This window comes from Cyrtonyx montezumae, unplaced genomic scaffold (genome assembly GCF_038088225.1).
Source record: "Cyrtonyx montezumae isolate F1298 unplaced genomic scaffold, pur_monq_1.0 scaffold_13, whole genome shotgun sequence".
NCBI classification, from domain to species: domain Eukaryota; kingdom Metazoa; phylum Chordata; class Aves; order Galliformes; family Odontophoridae; genus Cyrtonyx; species Cyrtonyx montezumae.
Window position 1 is genome coordinate 224181 of NW_027071859.1, and position 19905 is coordinate 244085.

At 44.5% G+C, this 19905-nt stretch overlaps 1 protein-coding gene across 1 annotated transcript in view; it reads left to right on the plus strand.

The window, feature by feature from the left end:
• The first annotated feature begins 13059 nt into the window (after positions 1 to 13059).
• EVA1A (eva-1 homolog A, regulator of programmed cell death) overlaps positions 13060 to 19905 on the plus strand; it is a 196531-nt gene continuing 189685 nt past the window's right edge. Inside the window, exon 1 of the mRNA XM_065730432.1 lies at positions 13060 to 13159. Within this exon, the coding sequence (XP_065586504.1) occupies positions 13060 to 13159 (100 nt within the window). The remainder of the gene's footprint in view (positions 13160 to 19905) is intronic.

The following is a 19905-nucleotide window of genomic DNA, read 5'->3' on the forward strand; positions in this document are numbered from 1 at the left end:
GCCTGGTCGCTCCTTCAAGAGCACACCTCTGGCAGACCCCTAACCCCTAAATACTGTCACTGCGATTATTACCGAGGTATCCGTGTATAAGCACTTAGTAGGCAGGGAGTTATATCTCGTGGTGAAGGAGTAATTGCGATACCTTCATGATGATCAGGTTGATCTCGGAATAGTTGTGAGGAGATGGTTAGGATTTGTAAAAGTTCCAATTCATGGTTCACAGCTGCCTTTAGAGAAGAGAATTGGAGCCTTCAGTGTAAAAAAGCCATGTTGTACAGCATGCCTGACCGCTGCTGATCACACCCTAACAACACCACCTCGACGACCTGGAGCTACAGCAAGTTGTGCCAGGGGAGGGTCGGGGGAGTTACAGAGAGCGGTGGGCACAGCCTCAAGCTGCCAGAGCTCAGGGAGTGTTCAGCCGCAGGGTTTGGGTGATGCTGAGTGGAGCCAGGGGTTGGACTCCATGGTCCACGTGGTCCCTTCCAACTCAGGATATTCTATGATTCTATCAACTGCATCAAGCTGAGGGATTCCCAAGTTACTGTAGGTGAACTTCATCTCACTTGAGGTGCCCTACAGAAGTATCTTTACCCTGCACCCCGTGTCTGGTTGCTGTGTGTTCTGTTGCAGCTCCGTATCAAGGCACTTCTGATTTGCCTGCCTAAGATGGTCGTGTGCACTGTGCTCAAGCAGTAGCTGTGTTTCCATGATGCCCAGACAGCTATGTGCTGGGCTATGCTCTTTTATGTTCCCATCAAAATACACTGTTGCCTGTTTGGGAAAATTAGGTTCGCTGGGAAGAAAACCCAGACAGGTAGAAGGTAGTGCTTAGTCTTGTTCCTGGTCACCTATGAGATGTGGACAAGGGCTTCCATTAAAGGTCATCCTTCATGTTACTGTCTTTGAAATCTTTCCAGTATCTCAATGCCCTTCTTAAGATGTTTCATAAACAAATTTCATTTGGCATGTGCATTTCAATGTCCTGTCTTCCTCCTCTGGTGTTTTTGTCCCTGCAGGTGTGTCTCTCAGGTCACCAATATAACTGGTTCCTCTTGGACCTATGTAGAAAACTCCCTTGCTGAAGGTTTAATAGAATGTTGGATTACTCATTTCAGGAAAAAAAAAAAAAAAATATATATATATATATAAAAAATTAGGCACTATTCTGATTTTTAGGCACTAAATCTGCCTTGTGTTTTGCTCTGCCCTTTCCTGGTGACTTTCAGTCATTCATTTTTGTTCTCTGGGATTGAGCTTCACTTTTTGTAGGCATGAAAGTCTGAAGTGCTGTGATCTCAGGTTATTCACTATTTTGGCCAGATAGGGACGGAGTACATATTTCTGGCACAGAGATGCCTGACAATCTGTTCAGGTGTCAATTCAGAGTGAATTCAGAGACAGTTACTTGGGACCTAGAACACCCTTGGTTTGTTTGTCACTGAGTGTAAATTAGGGATCTGTAAAAGCTGTTACAAGTATTGGGGTGATCTGAGCTGTGAAATGTTTCAATGGAAAGTGCTTCCTGGCCTGAGCCTGCTTGTGAAGCTGAGGACCGGCTGCTTCAGTCCCAGCATGGACACGTGTGTCAGACTTTGCACCACAGGATGAAAGCTGTGAGTATCACCTTCTAAAACAGGCTGTGTTGCAGTCTGAAGTCATACACTTTCTTTTAAACACCCAAGATTTCTTCTAAACACCCAAGGCGATGTTGCAGCAACCCTAACTCAGCTGTCTGTGGAGTGTCAGAATGTGAGTGAATCTTCACTTCATGTTCCCCAAGGGAACATATGCAACTTTGTAGAAGAGATGCAGCAAAAGTTAGTAACACCTGCTGTTACTGTAATTTTGTCTCCATACCTACAGAAATATTTACAAGAGGCTGAGCAGATCTGGAGATATGATATGTTGTGCATTTTGGGTTGAGAACAGGGTGACCCAAGAGGCCAGATTCCAGAAAGAAGTCGTCTAACTGCTGGAGGCCTTCCTCACCTCATCCTTGCTGGGTATATAGGGAGCAGATATGATTGTTTCCTTCAGAAATGGGAATGAACACTGGCTCAGTACAGACCTGAGGACCGGCACAGTTTGGTTTCAATTGGATTTGAAAATGGAAACAATGCTTTTGTTAATTCCTTTCCAAAACCTTATTCTTGTCATTTATGTAACAGTGCAACATAAATGCATCTCTCCTCTCTTCTGTACTTGGCTGGTTTGTACAGTCATAAACGTACATACAGAGCCTGCAAGTGATCCCTGCCTAGGGAGTTGCCACAGAAAAGCTAAATGGAGAGAAATAAATGCTAATGAATCCCCCAAAGTTTTCAGTGTGCCCTTATCTGTAGGAGGTGTTAGCTGTTACCTGGCACTTTTTTTCTGAGCGTCCCCTGAGGTGCTTTTTCAGTGGGGAAATGAAGGCTCAAGGAAGGCAACTGGATGTGTGAGGATAGTCTCCATGGAGTGGAGTAGCTCCACTGCTCCAGGGCTTGGATGGCGACATCTTCCTAATGGAAGTGACCCAGGGCAAGAAGAGCCTGCTTTTGACCTAGCTAAATTCTACCCTTAACACTTCAGACTTATGGCCATGTGTGTCACTCAGTCTAGGAGCATCTGTCATATTGACTAAGCCCGTTAGACTCTCCTGAAAAACCATGCCAGTGTAAACACAAGGCAATGCCTGGATTTCTCTGCACCCTGCTTGAATATTCAAGCAGTCTGGCAGCAGCTCTAGTCCTCCTGGAAGCTTGCCCTTAATGAAGCATGGTGAGTTGCCATAGCTTAAGACAAATTGCTGAAATTAAATAATCAAAATTATTAAAACCTAAATGTTGCCTAAAATGACCTAAGGTACCAGATTTTTCTGCCTTAAGCAGTTGTTCACTAGGCTGGCCTTCAAGCATCCACAATTACATATTTTTTACTTTACTGCAGAGCAAGCAAAGAGGAGAGAGGAAACTGTTCTTTAGACACAGCACTCCAGCACTGAGTTTGAGGAGGCAATGGACTGGAAAACCTTCAGCTTATTCTGTCAAAACACCCCCAGGCCTCGGTTGTTTTTGAGCATACATCCTGTTGGAGCCACCTGTGGTTTAACCCTGCAGACCACAGCGTTCTTTTCTTTGTGTGTGGCAGCTGCAGCAATGCTCATACCTGCTTACCTGAGCCCTGGGCTCCTGGTGTGCTTCTGAAAGTAGGTATGGCTTTTGTGGCACATCACCCATGTGTCCATGCACATCTATTTTCTTCCACTTACTCTGTAAGACATTTAAAATCTAATGTAGAAGTCAGTGTTGAAATTAATATAAAGCAGACTCCAACAGACTTTTTAGAAGATAGTTTCAAAGCACTGCTTCAGAGATTAAATACGTGAGACATTATGACTTCTAAAGGGGAAGCAAAGCATGTGACAAAGTGAGATTAAGTTCAGAAAACAGTGTCTGAGGCCTTTCCCTTAGGTGGTAAATTCTTATACCCTCTTGAGTCCTGTATAGGTTCAGATTCCAAAGGGGGTGTGCTTCTCTGAGTTTCCACAGTGTAAGTGGTGGAGGATTAAGTCTCTGGAGCTGTTGTACAGAAAGCGTAAATAGAAACACCATTAAGCAAACAACTCACTGAGCAGCCCAGGCAGTTTCTTTAGTACTTACATCAATCTGAAATGAAAGATAACTCTTGGGTTGGGAAAATCTACCTCATTCCAGGAATCTGAGCTTCTTCAGAAATGGTACAGAACATCTTGAAAACCTAGAAAGAGTACTGAGCTGAAAAAATAATCAGAGTGGATTATGAAGAAAAAACATTTGTCTTGAAAGGCAAGTGTAATTTGAACACTGATGGGTGAACTCCAAGTACCTTTACATTTCCTAGAGTCAATATTTGTTCTTTCTCAATTTATAACCCTATTGCTCTCTCAAGGTGGGCAGGAGATTTCAAAGGGAGACGATTTGTTTCTCTTCACAAAGGCATTAATGGCAGTGGTTTTTCACAGTAAATGATACATACTATCTCAACCTTCTCATGCATGGGAAATAGCAAGCCAAAGTTTATGATCACATTGCTCAAAGTCACAGCTTCTCCTTATTTTAAAGCAAGCCAGCCTCTGTTCTTCATTACTGTATGAGCAGTGGGCAAGCTCAGGAGAAAATTTGATCCAATATCCCTTGTTCCACAAAAAACTTATAGAAATCATAATGTTATTTTTCACTATGCTGGTTCAACTGCATGGAATATTATTCTAGAAAGATAAGAGGGAGAGGGAAACTGTTGATTCATCTTATGTCTCACTTAGCATTCACTGCATTTAGAGCAGACTTCTACCTGAGAACTGGGCTTTACAAGCTTTGCATCTTTGCCTCATCCCCCGTAAAGGCATCAGCACCTATGGACACTGGGTTCCTAAAACAGCTGAAGAAGTCCTCCACTCTCCCAGGTAATCATAATGCCATTTGTGGCACTTGTTTTTGCTGAAAATCCAACACCCTCAGGTTAATTCTCAGGCCACCTTGGGACTGAACGCATCTGCTTTTTCTCTCATGTCAGAAGGTGCTCTTTGTGGAGGGAAAGTGATGTGGAAGATAGCTGGTGTGCTGTGTTGAAGCAGATTCAGTAAGCGAGGGAAAAAAGAGCATAATTTTATCTGTCACTGCATGAAAGAGGAAGGTGGTTTGTCTAATTACATATGACAAGCATATGTAATGCTAGCACGTGAAGCAAGAAACTGTTAACAGGGTAGTAATGAAGATTCTCCATAGGTGACAGCAGCTCAGATTGAGAACATGTAGGAAGGGCGCTGTGTATGAAATAGCACCTATAGGATCACTACAGAACAGGGCAGGGAATGACTGTGTAGCAGAAATGCTCAGTCACGGCCTGAACAGTGATGGAGCAGCTGGTGAGAAGGCAGGGCCAGCCCAGGGCAGCTCAGGTATATGCAAGGTACCTGAGTGACCTGAAGGAGTAGAGGCAGGATCCACCCCTTGCCAGCCCTCATTTAAGGGCTGGCGGTGGAGCTGAAATTTTTCTGGAGATCCCTTCCTACCTGAGGTCTTTCAAAAGTAAGCAAATTTTTTCCCTTTGGTTTTGTGTCCATAGCTTCTGCATTTGGGTTTGTCCTCATTTGCTCCAGCCAAAGACTTTGTCACTCTGTATTATTGCTCTACTTTCCATTGTGTTATAGTGTTACAGACAGTAATGCTGATTTGTGGTCTAGCAAAAATGAAAAAATGGGAGCTGTGTGGGCTCAAATCCCTTTTTACCTCACCTGTTACAAATAGGTCTCTACTTCAGAAAAGCATCCTCAGGTGAATGACTGTTTATGAGGCACTGCTTGAAGAAAGAAATGCCAGCTTTTATGCAGTTCCAGATAAACCTAACCAGGTGTATTCAGGAATCTGAAAATCTCTAGTGTGCTAGTAGAGTCAGTTCCTTGTGTTCTTTGTCGCTGGTCCAGCAAGCAATATTACTGTGGTAAGAACCAGAACTAGGTCTTCCAGCTGGGTGCCCAGAGACAAAGGAAGGCAGTAAAATTTCAGTGTGTTTTCTGCAGTGGGAAGTGTCTCTTGTCTTGAGGTTAACTAATTTTTTAATGCCAGTGCTGTAAATGAGAAGTGTGAGGGTTTGTTGAATGACTTGAATTTCTATGCTGTTGTAAGCTCCTAAGACTGTTTTAGATGATATAATCCAGCTCTGTCTGGACTTTGTCACTGGATGTTCTTTAAAAGCCATTGTAAAATAAATACTGGCAATATTATTGTCCTGGGTACATATACATATAGTTACTCTTGTAACTATCTTTTCAAATAGGAAAGATTATTAAAAAGGGGAAAGAAAATGTACTCTCAGCAGCATTTCTCCTTTTAAGCACATGTGAAATGAGAACATACCTGTTTGTTTCCCTGTACACTGTTGAATTAGTGCTGTTTGTGAAATTACACTCGAGATTAATACTATGTATTCAATAGAAAGGCATTTCCTCCATTTCCCTTTGATTTCTTATCAGTTTTATGATCTGCTAGAGATCTTTTTGTGAAATTAGCTGTCTACACAAAACTATGGATATACTCTGTGCCCCTAAGCAGTGATAAGTCCAAGGCAACACAAACTGCTAAACTCTGTCCAATTTATGCTGGAGAGAGGTTTGTTTTCCTGATGTATGTTCCTTGTGCACTCCTGAGCTGTGCCTTCCACTAGACCTGTCCTTCACTGAAGCTCAATGCTTCCTGATGTTCTCTTTATTGAAGCTGCTTTCCTGAAATCAAGAATATATTGATTATCAGAGCCTTGAGTCTCCTTCTCTGGCGCTATTCAAGACCTGCCTGGATGCCTACCTGTGCAACCTCAGCTGGGGAGCTGCTTTGGCAGGGGGCTGGACTCGACGATATCTAGAGTTCCCTTCCAGTCCCCACAGTTCTGTGAGGACATGAAGGGCTCAGAGCTGCATTGTTGGTTCACTCTCTGGCAATGCTCTGTCCAGCTTAAAACTAGATGAAAACATAAGGTGATGGGCCCAGCACTGCCAGTAGGTGAGGGAAGGGACTGTCCTGCTGTGCACTGCCTGATGTGGCCTTACCTCCAGCACTGGGTGCAATTCTGAGCACTGCAATATTAGGACATAAAACTATCAGAGAGAATCCAAAGGAGGGCTATGAAGATGGGAAAGGGCCTGGAGGGCAATGCATTTGAGGAACAGTGGAAGCCCTCAACCTCTGCTGAGGGGTGGCCTCATGTGGCTGCAGCTCCACATAGGGAGCAGAGGGGCTGCACTGTGCTCTGCTCTTTGGTGAAGCTGAGTCAGGAGAGGGACAGGTTGGGGGTAAGGAAAGGTCCTGCCCCAGAGGGCAAGGCCTTGAGCTGGTGGGAATTCAGGGAGAACTGGGACACTGCTCTCAGTCATAGGGTTTGGGTGGTGCTGTGTGGAGGCAGGGGTCAAACTTGGATGATCCTAGTGGGTCCCTTCCAACTTGGGATATTCTGTGACTCTTATCACTGTCATGTGCTGGATCTATGCCGGAGTCTGGAAGTGAGAATGCAGGATGCACTGTTATTTCTGAGCTGATTCAACCAGGCTTGCCTAGGGAGCAAGATGGGGAAGATACTGTGGCACTGGCAGAAAGCACCAGTAAGCTGGTCTGGGTTTCTTATTCTGTTTTTAGCATCTTCATCACAGAACTAGAGGAGAGATTTAGGAGATACCTCCTATGGTTTTTTGCACACAAGCTAGCTCATACAAAAATAAAGGTCCCAGTCCTATTAATACCAATACATGTGCTGAACTCTGCGCGATTTTACTGTCTCCTCTCAGACCTGTATACTGCTCAGCACTGAGACTCATTCCTTGGCCCTGTGCCAGGTAGCATCATCTATTTTAATGCTATCAAACTCCAAAGCAGGATTTGTGCCTGACTCTCAGTAACCATTTTGATCAGGGATAGATAGTTTCAGGTGTAAAAATCATCCTTTTATCTAATAAGCACTCCAAGATAGCTAACGAATGTCTTGAAGGAAGGCTACCAGTGGTAGGTCACTATGTACCATCATGCAAGTGACTGAGTGACCTTCCCTTGAGAAGGCTAATGAATCAGGACTGGTGGAAGAGTAGTTTCATGTTAGAGGTTTAAGAAAACAATATTACCTCCTGAAGGTCCCAGAGCACTTCACAGTCTCAGCTGGGTGCTGTTACACACGTAGCAAGAAATCTCGGAGATCAACATCCAAACAGGCAAGAAGGAAGAAGTAGGAGAAAAGGAAGAGTCCAGTTCATAACTGGGGAACTTTGATCCTTGAAATCCTTCTGTTACTTGTGATGGAGTACAAATATGAAGTATGAGATTACTGCAAATCTCTGTAGTTCTAGTATAGTGATAAATACAATAGCACAAGGTACCAACCAAGTCCAATTGAATATGCTGTTCTGAAATAAGCCATCAAACCACACTGTATCCTCTAATGGAACGTGTCTTTACTGAAAAGAGAATGGCAGATGAGAGAGGTTTCAGCATCTGTTACTTGGTGCAGTCACGAGGAGAAAGGTTTTAGCTTTGTTGTGAATCCTTCTGTAGCCTCCAAATATGTATTTGGTACATTTTCACACACTGGAAAACTTTGCACCACTGTGAATTAGCAACACACCCACTCCAAACCTGTCCTGGTATGAAGCAAAGGATTTATATTTGTTTTGTAAACTGGGTGATTGAATGATGTAAAATGTGGAAAAATTAAAGGGCTCATCAGCTTGATTATTCTGCACAGCTGTTTAACATTCCCTATGGAGATGGGGAAGGGTTTAACTTCTGAGATGCTTGATGATGTATTGCAAAACTGCATTATATGAAGCCCTGTGCCTTCATGCTGATGAAAGCAAACTGTGCTTTCTTCTATGAGTAACCCCATCTGTTTCCGTAAGACAATCCTAGGGGAAAGATCAAAAACAACAAAAAAGGTACAAAGAGCAATGCTGAGAAGTCTTGCTAATTTGGATTTTATATTCTCTTTCCACCCAGTTTGGACAGATTTCTGTAGGCGTAAATACATGTATATTATTTACATTCATGTACAAGGAGGCAGTGTTGCCAAGTGGAAAGAGCTCTAACTGGTCTCAGGGAAGTATTTAATCTTCCCTCATTTGACACAGCTGCCTCTAGCTGACCTAGAAAAAGAGTGACCTCAGACAAATTACTGTTTTACTTCTACCATGTCTGAAAATGCAATAATCCTGAAGATTTTATAGAAAACACGTTAAGAAGTATTGTTACCATGGTTCAGAAGGTAAGATTAGTCCTAGTACTTCTGTACAAACACATTGACTTGTGGCTTTGTACACAAGCAAGCTACAGCCTTACGTACGGTTCTCTAGCTGAAACCTAATCCTGGTCCAGTTCTGCTACTGAGCAGCCCTTCTTCAAGCTGGGGATGCTTTAGCCTAGAAAGACAGAGGTTAGAGTTGCAAGGTGAGTGAAAAAATAGAAAAGCATTGCCAAACATCAGCCCTAGAAGGCAGTAAGATCAGCTCACACAGCATTAAACTAGGGATCATGCTAACTGACTCTTATTGTCAAATTTAAACTGAGTGACATTGAGTGAAAAAAACTTCAAGGCAAATTGCTTCATTTCTCAGTGCTTCAGTTTCCCAAGTTGCAGTTCACTTTAACAGTATTTAAAGCACGTTAGTAATATAGATGTTTTAGATATTACCACTTTATGCAGCAAGAGGAGAGGATCTGCAAGAGGAGAGGATCTGCAAGAGAGGGGAGAAGAGCAATGCACTTCAATTTCACAATGGAAAAAAGAGGATTGAGATACAGTTGTCAAGTACGTAGGACTGAAGCCATGCTAGGCTTCACATGCTTCCCTTCTGGTTTGGGTCTGGCTGGAGAGCTACTCTTATCTCCTTGAGGGTGGGACCGGTTGTTGTGTCTGCTTTGCGCTACTGTGTCTGTCCCTGCAAGAGGGACAGAGAGGGATCCAAGAGAATGTGTATGATCATATGCATTATTACCTATCCCCAGGAGACATCTTTGAACACATACTTGGATTTCAAGGGCTGTTAATCCTTAAAAGAAAGTTCCACATCGATGTCCCCATGATTCATGCTTACCCCACAAGATTATCCACAACAAAGGGACAATCCTTTGTCTGTGCTGCTGTTGGGACAGGTGGCCTCTTTCCCTTTGAAACACACAGCTGATATTCCCACGTGCCCTAAGGAAAAAGGGCATTATGGAGATAGACTTTGACCGAATTGCCTGTTTCTCAAAGATCTGTTTGTTTATACAAATATTAGCAAAAGCTGTTTTCTCCTTTGCTCTTGGAAAGCATCTCTACAAACTTGCTTAAGAACAAAGTCCTCACGTGACAGCTATGTAAACTTTCAACCCTCTGGTGTGATATTAACAACGATATGAAGAGCTGCTCAAAACTACTTCCCAGGTTTAGCCTTTTGTCATCAGAAGTTTTTTTTATTTCCTATATACTAAATCAGCAAAACCTAGTTATCCTCTAATCAGTAAAATCAACACCTGCTAACAGGGTGGGCTCTATTCAGGAAATACAGCTTTACTTTTCCAGAGTGCTGATAAATTTTCAGGGCCTTATTTCTTCTTTGTCCTGCTGACAAGGAGCTTTGGCTAATAATCTGGTAATAGGCATTGTTATCTTGTGCCTGTGAGGCTGTAGTGGTGTATCTTCCTCTTGGCAAAGGCAGCAGAACTAGATGAGATAAGAATTATGTGCAGATGCTGGGAGCCTCATGTCCCAATCTTTCCTCTTTAAAATGTTAACCTCAAAAGGTTTTAGGTGAAAAAAAGAGGAGGCCAAGTTATAGATTTTTTCCCAGTCATTGTTCTTGCTTATGTGGCCCTCTGCGAAGTGGTGAGGTGGGAGATCAGGAGTGATGAAAGCCTGAGAGACCTTGGGGTACAACTGTGCTATCAGGGCTGCTGCGGTTCTTGGGAGCTGCCCTATCTGTGTATTTGCTGTAGATATTTGCAGAACAAAGAGCTGCTTTTGGGAAGAAGGGTTACTTGGGTGCTGTTTGAGCCTGACTAGCCTCAGTGGGGGGACCAGTTCATGTGGTCTGGATGGATGGACGGGGCTCACAGGAGTTGGAAGGAACCTCTAGAGATCATCTAGTCCAACCCCCCTGCCAAAGCAGCTCTCTTGGCTAGGTTGCACAGATAGACATCCAGGTAGGTCTTGAACATCTGCAGAGAAGGAGACTCCACCACCTCTCTGCTGTGCAGCCTGTGCTCAGAGACTCAAACTCAGGGTATCCCACACTACCCTCATTCTTGCTGCTGTTGGCTGGAACTTGAGCAAGCAGCTGTATGGACAAAAGGCAAACAAGGTCACAGCCTTACAGACCCCTTTTGGACCAGACTGGGGAACAATGAAACTGATATTCATGGCAGGACTCTTGAAAACATCTTTCATGTGTTGTCTGACAGCCAGTCTGATTCTCATCTGAGAACAGCTGAAACATTGTTGGGAATTTCAGCATAAGAAACTCTTTACAAGGGAATGCAGGTCTGAAAAAAATAGCGGTATTTGGGCTGAAGTCTTACATTTGTTTTCAGCTTTAAGGTGAATGGGTTAGGAGAGTTTGGCTTAATTCTGTGTGGACGGAGGAGTAAAAACCAGTTGTGGTTATCCTTGGTTGTTTCCACTCAAGTTGTTTTTTGCAGGATAAATGTGCAGCTCTGTCTCCTCAGCAGCCATTTGCTGCTTTTGGTTTTGTCCATTGAAACTATCCATCTGCTCTTCACACCATCAGTTTGTTCTAGCCTAGATACATTGGTTATATCCATTATTGATACAAGACGTCTATGCTGAAGATCTCCAAGATCATCAAAGCCCAAGAGGAAACGCTTTAACCCGAGGAGAGCAGGGTCTACCAGTCCAACAACCTTGATTTCATTAGTCTTTCAAGCTGGGATAGCTGGCTTGATACTGCATGGCTGCTGTTGGAGTTCATAGAATGGCCTGGGTTGAAAAGGACCATAATGATCATTTAGTTTCAGCCTCCCCCCCCCCCTCCATGTGTAGGGCCACCAGAGCAGGCTGCCCAGAGCCATGTCCAGCCTGGTCTTGAGTGCCTCCAGGGATGGGGCATCCGTGACCTCCCTGGGCAACCTGTTCCAGTGCATCACCACCCTCTGTGTGAAAAATTTCCCCCTAATCTCTAACCTAAACCTCCCTGTCTCAGTTTAAAACCATTCCCCCTTGTCCTATCACTATCAACCTGTGTAAACAGGCATTCCCCCTCCTGTTCAGACACTCCCTTCAAGTACTGGAAGACCACAATGAGATCTCCCTGGAGCCTTCTCTAAGCTGAACAAGTCCAATTCCTTCAACCTTTCCTCATAGGAGAGGTGCTCCAGCCCTCAGATCATCTTAGTGACCCTCCTTTGGACCTGCTCCAAGAACTCCACATCCTTCCTGTACTGAGATCCCCAGGCCTGGATGCAGTACAGCAGATGGGGCCTCACCAGAGCTGAGTAGAGGGGGACAATCCCTTCCCTGTCCCTGCTGGCCACCTCTTTTTTAATGCAGCCCAGAACACAGTTGGCCTTCTGGGCTGCAAGTGCACACTGCCGCCTCATGTCCAGCTTCTCGTCCACCAGGGCCCCCAAGTTCTCCTCTGGGCTGCTCTCAAGGAGCTCTTCACTCAATCTGTAGAAATACCTGGGGTTGCAGGTTGCAGATCAGGCAAGATCAAGCACTGAACATGCTCCCAGGTGAACCAAAGCTGTCTCTTAACTCTGCAGGGTGAGCAGTGCTTGGGTCAGCCTCAAATGCCATGCTATTGGTTAAAGCAACTACTGTGGCAGGAGATGAGACTCCTGCTCTGAATGCTACAGACTTGTATTAAAACCTTCTGTTGAATTTGAGGGAGGGAAGAGGCGTGCAGTGGATTAGAGGTATCTTGGTGTGGCTGGTTGCTGTGGAAAGAAAGGAGTTTTGGATATGTGGGCTGTCATTAGTCATGCGATGATATCTGGGAGGGTTTGATCCCAAGGCCAGTACCAAGTAGCCCAAGTGGGATCAGCTGCAGCACTGGATGTACCACCAGCCTGGCAGAACAGTGCTTCTTGTACTGATCAGCAGCAGCTGCAAGTGCCCCCTGCTCCAAAAATCCACGTATATTCAAACCCGTTGTTTTGGGCTCCTTCCTTCGAAAATACTTCCCGTTCTTCGGCCCTTCTGCACTAGAGGGGCAAGAGTCCAATGTAACGGCAAGCAGGCTTCCCTAAAGCAGCCCCCAGAGCCCTTCCCTGGGCAGCCCTTCCCGGGACGGCGGCGGAGCGATGGCCTTTAGGACCGCGGCACTCCTGCAGGGCTCAGGTAGGTCGGCGTCATTCGCCAGCCCCGCTCCGTCGGGTTCATTCACCCCACGGGGTGGGGGGGTGCTGAGTGTGTGCGTGCGCGGCTGCTTTTTCTTCCTGGCTGTCGTCCGTGATCCTTCCAAGCAATGGGACCGATAGTTTTCTCCAGGCGATGAGTATTGAATTGGGGCAGAAAGCGCTTTCATTCTCTCTGGAAGAAAAGAAGCCGTGAGGATACTTAAGGATGTGCTGTCCAGATGTGCCTCCCATCTCCGCCTTTCTCGTAGGACTGATGTGCTTGACAGCTTTCAGCAACTTCGCTAAGACTTCTGCAGACTTCTCAGGTAGGGGAGAAGTGCTGGACCCCCGGATGGCTGCTGGGAGCTCTGGTTACAGTGTGCGGGAGCAGACCAGGGATGGTTATGCAGGGAGCAATTTTAATCCTTTTAAAGAAATCTGAGGAAAAGGATCTCCTGTAAGAGGATTTTGTTTGTTGAAATCCTATCTAAATAACCCTTAGCAAAACTCTTTCAGGTAAGTTAGATCTAAGTAACTTTGGGAACAAGAAAGGGAATAATGTTAATTTCTATTTGTAGCAGTTTTTGTGCTGTGTTTCTCTGAGGAGTGAAAAGCGATTTAGTACCTGGGATGATCTTCTCTGTTAGCTTTGTCTTTTGTAATGGGTCGGATTCTTTTGCTTTTAACGCACAGCTCCATATGTTTCCTGAACTCAGATAAGAGACATTGGATGCTTAGAACAAATCACATTCTGAGCCTGCATTGTCTTAAACCACGATGAAGTGGCTCAATTCCAAATGAATTGCACAATTGGAAGCTAAAAACGCTTATTGTTTTTTTTGTTGTTGTTGTTTGTGAGAGTTATATGGGACTTCACACTTCGTTGTATTTAACTTTTATAACTGTATTTAACTCCATGAGTCACTATCAAATTCACTTTCTATGTCTGTTCCTTGTGTGCACATGCATGTGGGTGAGAGGAAACATTCCGGGTTTCATGCTTCCAGTGGGCAGGGGTGATTATTTTGCTCAGGAATAGCTACTGGGGTCACTTTGCTTTTGGAATACCTGCTTCAATTTTCTGACTCTATGTGAAGATTTAGTCTGGCATATCCTTTCGGTGAGTGTTGAAAAACTGTTGTAGCATATAAAAGCTGCCAAATACATTCTGTTGATGAAAACATTCATTAGCAAGAGCTGAATCTCACTGGACTGTGGTCACAGCACTGCTGTTTGCTTCCTGGTAGCTTGTGTGTAGCTCAGAGATCTGTGTTAGAAAAGAGCTTGTCGTAGTTGCGGGGGAGGTATACACAGTAGTTTGAAAACCTCTAATGGGAATTGGAGTGGGCTGTTTTGTTTGTGATTAAGTCCCATTCGGATGCAGGTCAGACATGGGTGCTGCCATTCAAAGCAGATCTGCCTCTGAATGGAAATAACCGGGTGCCTTTTTCTCCTCCTTTCTTGGCGATGAGCTTTCTCTGTGCTTCTTACTGCAATGAAGTAGTGCAGAAGGGGTGTGTAGGGTGGGCAGGACAGAAGCGAAAGCTGTAACAAGGGAAATGCTGGTATAGATATACTGTATCTACAATATAGATACCCAGACAGGCCAACTGATAAACATTAAGGTGTGCAAAAATGTCTCAGAGCAAGAGTACTTCATACTGCATGTGTAACATAACCAGAGCAGTAAATGCACCTTTGTTGGCCATGGTGATACTGGCAGTGGAGACAGATGCTGTCATTTAAAAGGAAAAAAATATGTGTATATATCTATGTATGTATTATAGTATATTTTTCCAGCATTCAGCTGTGTGGTCATGATTTGGAGCAAGAGGGCCGTTATTTTGTGTACCTGCATTGAGAGGCTGTACTGTGATGCAGGGTCTGTGGGCCCTACAACATAGTCTGCAGTGTCTTCACAGCAGCTGAAATCTTCATCTGATTCAACCTGTTTCCTAATAACAGGTTTGGCAAATGTCCCCAGTCTTGTTGAACTAACTGTACCTTGTGGGACAGGAAATGTGGTTTGCTGCAGGAAAGGGCTGTGCCTGCTGTGGTGGCTGATAGGGTTCTACGTGTTTAAGCTCTGTAGACATCGAGATGAAAAGGGGTAGGGAAAGATTTAGTGTTTTCCTAATCACATTGTGTTTCCCCAAAACATTTTGCAGAGATCAGTGCTGAGAGCTTGGGCAGTGATGGTGCAGCCCGTTAGTTCTCTCTTCATGATGGAATGTGCCCTTCTGCTACTGTTACCCCTATGTAGGGATTGCCAGGTGTTGAAAGGAAGAGAGAGAGCCTTGTGGCATAGTCTGGCTATGATACTTTCTGTCCATTTACTTGCTTTTTTCTGCACTTCTGGGTGTTCAGAGTTTGCCTCCGATGTGGCTGTGTTTGATCAGCTGAAGGCCTTTGGGAAACGCACAACCCTACCATTCTACCTGGAGGAGGTTCATCTGAGACATGAATTGTCTGCATCTCAAGGTGATGAATGGATTTGTATTGAGTATCCTTGATGAGGAGTACAAAGCTTGATCTATTCCCTTGGAAGATTTCAGCAGCAGTTTGGATGCTGCCCAATTGTAAGGAGGTGATGTGGCTCTCTGGGATGGAAAGGCCTTTCCAGGTTTCAAATAGCAATACTATCCCAGAGAGCTACTGATGCTCTGTGAAGAATGTTGTTTTTAAAACCCTGTGGACCTCATGCAGCCACACAGCTTCTCTGCTTGGTTTGACTCAGTATTACTGTGGAGCTGCTGCTGTTAATAATATGTTATGTTCTCTCTGGGGCGAGGTAGAAAAATTCAGTAGTTTCAGTGCTGGGAAGAAACAGCATAGGCTTCAAGGTACGTGTCTCTTGGCTACAGGAGGATTTCATTTTTATGTAGGCTATGGAAAAGCACTTTGAAAGGATAAGTGGAGGACCAGCATGGCCTTTCTCACAGGAAGACAGATCCAGAGCTGGGAGATCTTGTTGTAGTCCCAGGCCCATGAGGAGCTCTGCAGCTCCATACCTTCTGATTGCACAATTCAAGCACCACAATGTGAACGTGAGCGTGCATTGTGCTGAGAACTGGTGCAATCTGAGATGTAAGAATCAAAATTCCTTTTGGGTGAAGTATTTGAGCTATGTGAAGAGTTCTGGAGCTGTTTTCTTCAGTAGTTCTTTAAACAGTGATGTTTGCAGGGGAGTGTGGGTGTAGGAAGAATGCCTTTGGGCAGCAGGTGGAGTGACCAGGCACATTGCAGCTGCTGCTTAAAGAAGGAAAGGACTTTCTCTCCATGGCTTCTTGTACTATGGGCTCTTGATCTAATCTCATAGTGATTGCTTCCTGTGCTCAGGAGTATTTGAAGGCTCAGGACTCAGTGTTGTGGTGTGTTGCATATCCCCCTATATTTGCACTAATGAAGCCTATGATGGGATGTGGGTAAGAGTCTGGTCTTTTGACTATCTGTGCTTTAAATGTAAAACTCTCAGTTTTTACCTCATTTCTTGCAATGAACTACCTGCAATGAAATACCTGCTGGTAGGTTCATAGGTTCATAAGGTTGGAAAGGACCTACAAGATCATCTAGTCCAACCATCCTCCTATCACTATCCCTACCCAACTACTAAATCAAAACCCTAGATAAAACTTCACCTTTGTGTTACCCTGGTCAGTGGCTTTTCTTGCCACTGCTGCTCTGTGTAGGCTGTGGGAGCTGGTGATGTGTTTAAAGAACTGGAGGTCATTCACAGTGTTAATGAAAATAGGGCTAGCTATTTTTGGTGCTAGCTCACTGTAGGCATTGGAAGTTTAGCCAACAACTGTTGCTCATATTGTGTGTGCATCTCAAACCCTACGGCTGGAGTTACTTTCACTGCAGATGAATCATGCAAACTCATGTTGGCCGGTGGTGGGCATGGCAGAATCCAAGGTGGTCATTTAATTTCCAGCTGAATGTCCACATGGAATTAGGCATTGTGATTATAATGCTGTGGCTGCTGCAGCAGTTCTATCCACTCCTGCAGTAACTTTCCTGGTCATTAGATAATTTCAGGTGAGCTGGTCAGAACAGCAGTGGCATTGGATCTACTTGATTTCACAAATTTTCATGTTAGTGGAGAAAGATTCCTTCACTACTGCTGCAGTGTAGAGAAGTCTGTAATGTGATCTTAACCATTTGCAGACCTCAGAGCATCCACCATAGGAAGGCATGCCAAAGACTTAGGTTTCTAGGTATAGAAATAGCTTTGATTGGAGCTCTTGCCTTTTCTGACATAGGAAAACCCAGCTGGAGGACATAAAGCTGTAGGAAATACAGCCCCAGTAGTACTTCACTTCCTGGGCCTACTTTAATATTAATGTTTTTTGGCTTTTATTTGGCAAGTGCTGAATGTGAGCAGCACTTTACCTGAGGGAGCTGATCCGGCACTGAGCCAGTTGAATCCTGATAAATCCCATCCACACCCTGCAGGTGAGCCCTTGGTAGCTTTCAGGAGCTTTCTATGGAGCTTCTTCTGGTTTTGAGAGCACAAAGATAATTTTTTGTAGATGTTATTTTTTTTTCATTTTTTTTCCCTCCCCAAAAATAGCAGGCTTCATGTGAAAACTGCTTTTGTCACCTCTCTGCTAATTGGCTTGGTGTGTTTATTGAAGCTGATGAGGGCTGCATTTGGGAGGGGAAAGGCTCTTCTCCCTGGTTGCATTTTATCAGTCCACAGTAAAAGCAGTTTGTTTGATAAATCTGTTCACCAAATGATCTCCAAAAATCTACACGCTATCAGCTTCCTGAATGACTTTAGTCAGACATGGATATTGGTTTTCAAGAAAAAGGCAGATACATTTTCTTTTCAGTGTAGTGGTGTAATGAGGTTTGTGCTGTTGACTCTAAGGGCAAACAGGTGTGCTTCAGCCTTTGCTTTGGGACAAATCCAGAGCACTCTGGATGTGCTGGAGGTGCGGGACTCCGAGTGCTGTGGTTGGACTTACTTTGTTCCTCACAGAAGTCACATGTGCCAGCCCACCTGTCACAGCTGTGTGGGCTTACTGGGGGAGGCCTGTGCTGAGGTGTATGGCAGCTGCTGGTTCACAGCCTCAACCACTGATGGAGCACCTGCAGAAAAGACACGGTCAGCCCTGGGAGCACAGATGAAGGCAATTCATCTGTGAGACTGGAGGGAGGAAGCCTGGCTGCACCCTTCTGAGACCTCATTTAAGGGCTGACTGACACTGAGGAAGGATCTCTTGCTGAACATCCTTCCTTTGTGGAGTCTTTCTGTGAGCCTAGATCTTAAGAGACAGGTGAGCATCCTTTTATAACACCTTCTTGTTGCATTGGTCCTGCTGCCATTACAGCAGGGAGATTCTCCTTTGCAGTAGTAACAAATTCCAAAACCTCATCAATGCTGCTTAAGAACGGCTCCTGAAAATGTTTTATGTGACTGCATGGTGAGCTGTATCAGAAAGGCCAAGGAGCTGAAGGAGGGTGGCCAGGCCTGGCAGACAGAGCTGAGTGGCTTTCACAGGGGGAAGCTGCTGCTGGTTCTGTCACGATCTCTGCCTGTCAGTGGGCAGGGAGCTGGGCAATGCTGGAGGAAGAAGTCGGGGCAAGGGTGCCAAGAGCTGGTCCTGCTGCTGCAGGAGAAGTAAGCACAGACCTGGAGGTATTTCAGAGCCTTGGAGATCTTTTACTGCTTGTCAGCATGGATGTGGCTTTGTGGGCATCCACAAAGGGAAGATGAGGATGCTGTGGGTTCCAGAATGCCTCATGAGGAGTCAGTAAAACCTCATATATGCAATGACTTGCACAGTCCGGTAGAGATAGAAGATTGGGGAGGGGTTTCAAACTAAAAGAGGGGAGATTCAGGTTAAACGTTAGGAAAAAGTATTTCACCCTGTGAGCACTGAGGCCCTGACTCTGCTGCCCAGAGATCTGTGGGTGCCCCATCCCTGGAGGTGCCTAAGTCCAGGCTGGATGGGGCCCTGGGCAGCATGGTCTATTGGGAGCAACTAGCCCGTGGCAGGGGTTGTGACTGGATGGGCTCGAAGGTCCCTTTCAACCCACACCATTTTGTGATGACTTTAGGCCTTGCTGTGTTGTGTTCAAGAGCCTTTGTGATGTTCTTCTGGCTCATGTCACGTGGAAATCCACTGATCTACCAGTGAAGCTGTCAGGGGAGGGGTTGAGTCCCTAAGAATCCTAACATGTGAGGTGACTGGCAGTGTCAATATACTAAATGCTATGGGCTAGAAGCTGATCCACTGATGGATGTTCTTATCAGGATGAGTAACACTTCCATATTATTAACGAAACATGCACTGTGATAATCTTAATTTTAACACTTGAAAACATCTCAGGTTATCAATACGTGATGGATGCTGTTTCATGCACAGTCTATTCCAGAAAAATGTTGTTGCAGCATTCCTCCTATGTCTGTGTGTTATTAGGGGCAAAAGTCCTGCAGAATTAAAGCAACTGTTTATGTCCTCTGGTAAAATGAGTTTGCTAATTTAATGCTCCCTGAAAGCAAATTTCATAAAACAAATGGTTTGTGCAATTAAAAAATGAATAGTGGGAATTTTAATATATCCAATCTCAACTGAGATTGTTTGATGCTAAAATAACAGTTTAGACTGTGGGGAACAGAGTAAGCTTGTTTTTTTGGGGGTGAGTGCGCTGAATAACTGCACGGTTTTGTACTTGGTGCATCTGCTGATCCTTTTGTAGATGCTAATTTAAGTCTGGCTTAGTCTCCCAAAGAGCCTGGATCAGAAGTGAAAGCTGGTTTGTGCTGCAGTTATGTGGATGTGCAGTGATTTGGGTGACCAGGACTGTTTACATCTTTTGCTTGAGATTGGCTGTTTGTACAAATAGATTTATTTTGTGTCCTTGTCATTCCCTTTTATTTACATACCCAAGTCTTTGCTAATTTAATTATTTTCCTTCCTTTGGAAGGTATGTGGCTGCTTGCAGCAACAGGCCTAACATTTGACTCTAAGTAGTTCAGTGGATTTTTGATCAGGTTGGTTTAGAATTATAGATCATTAAGATTGAAAAAGACTGCTAAGATCTCTAAGTTTAACCCAACCCT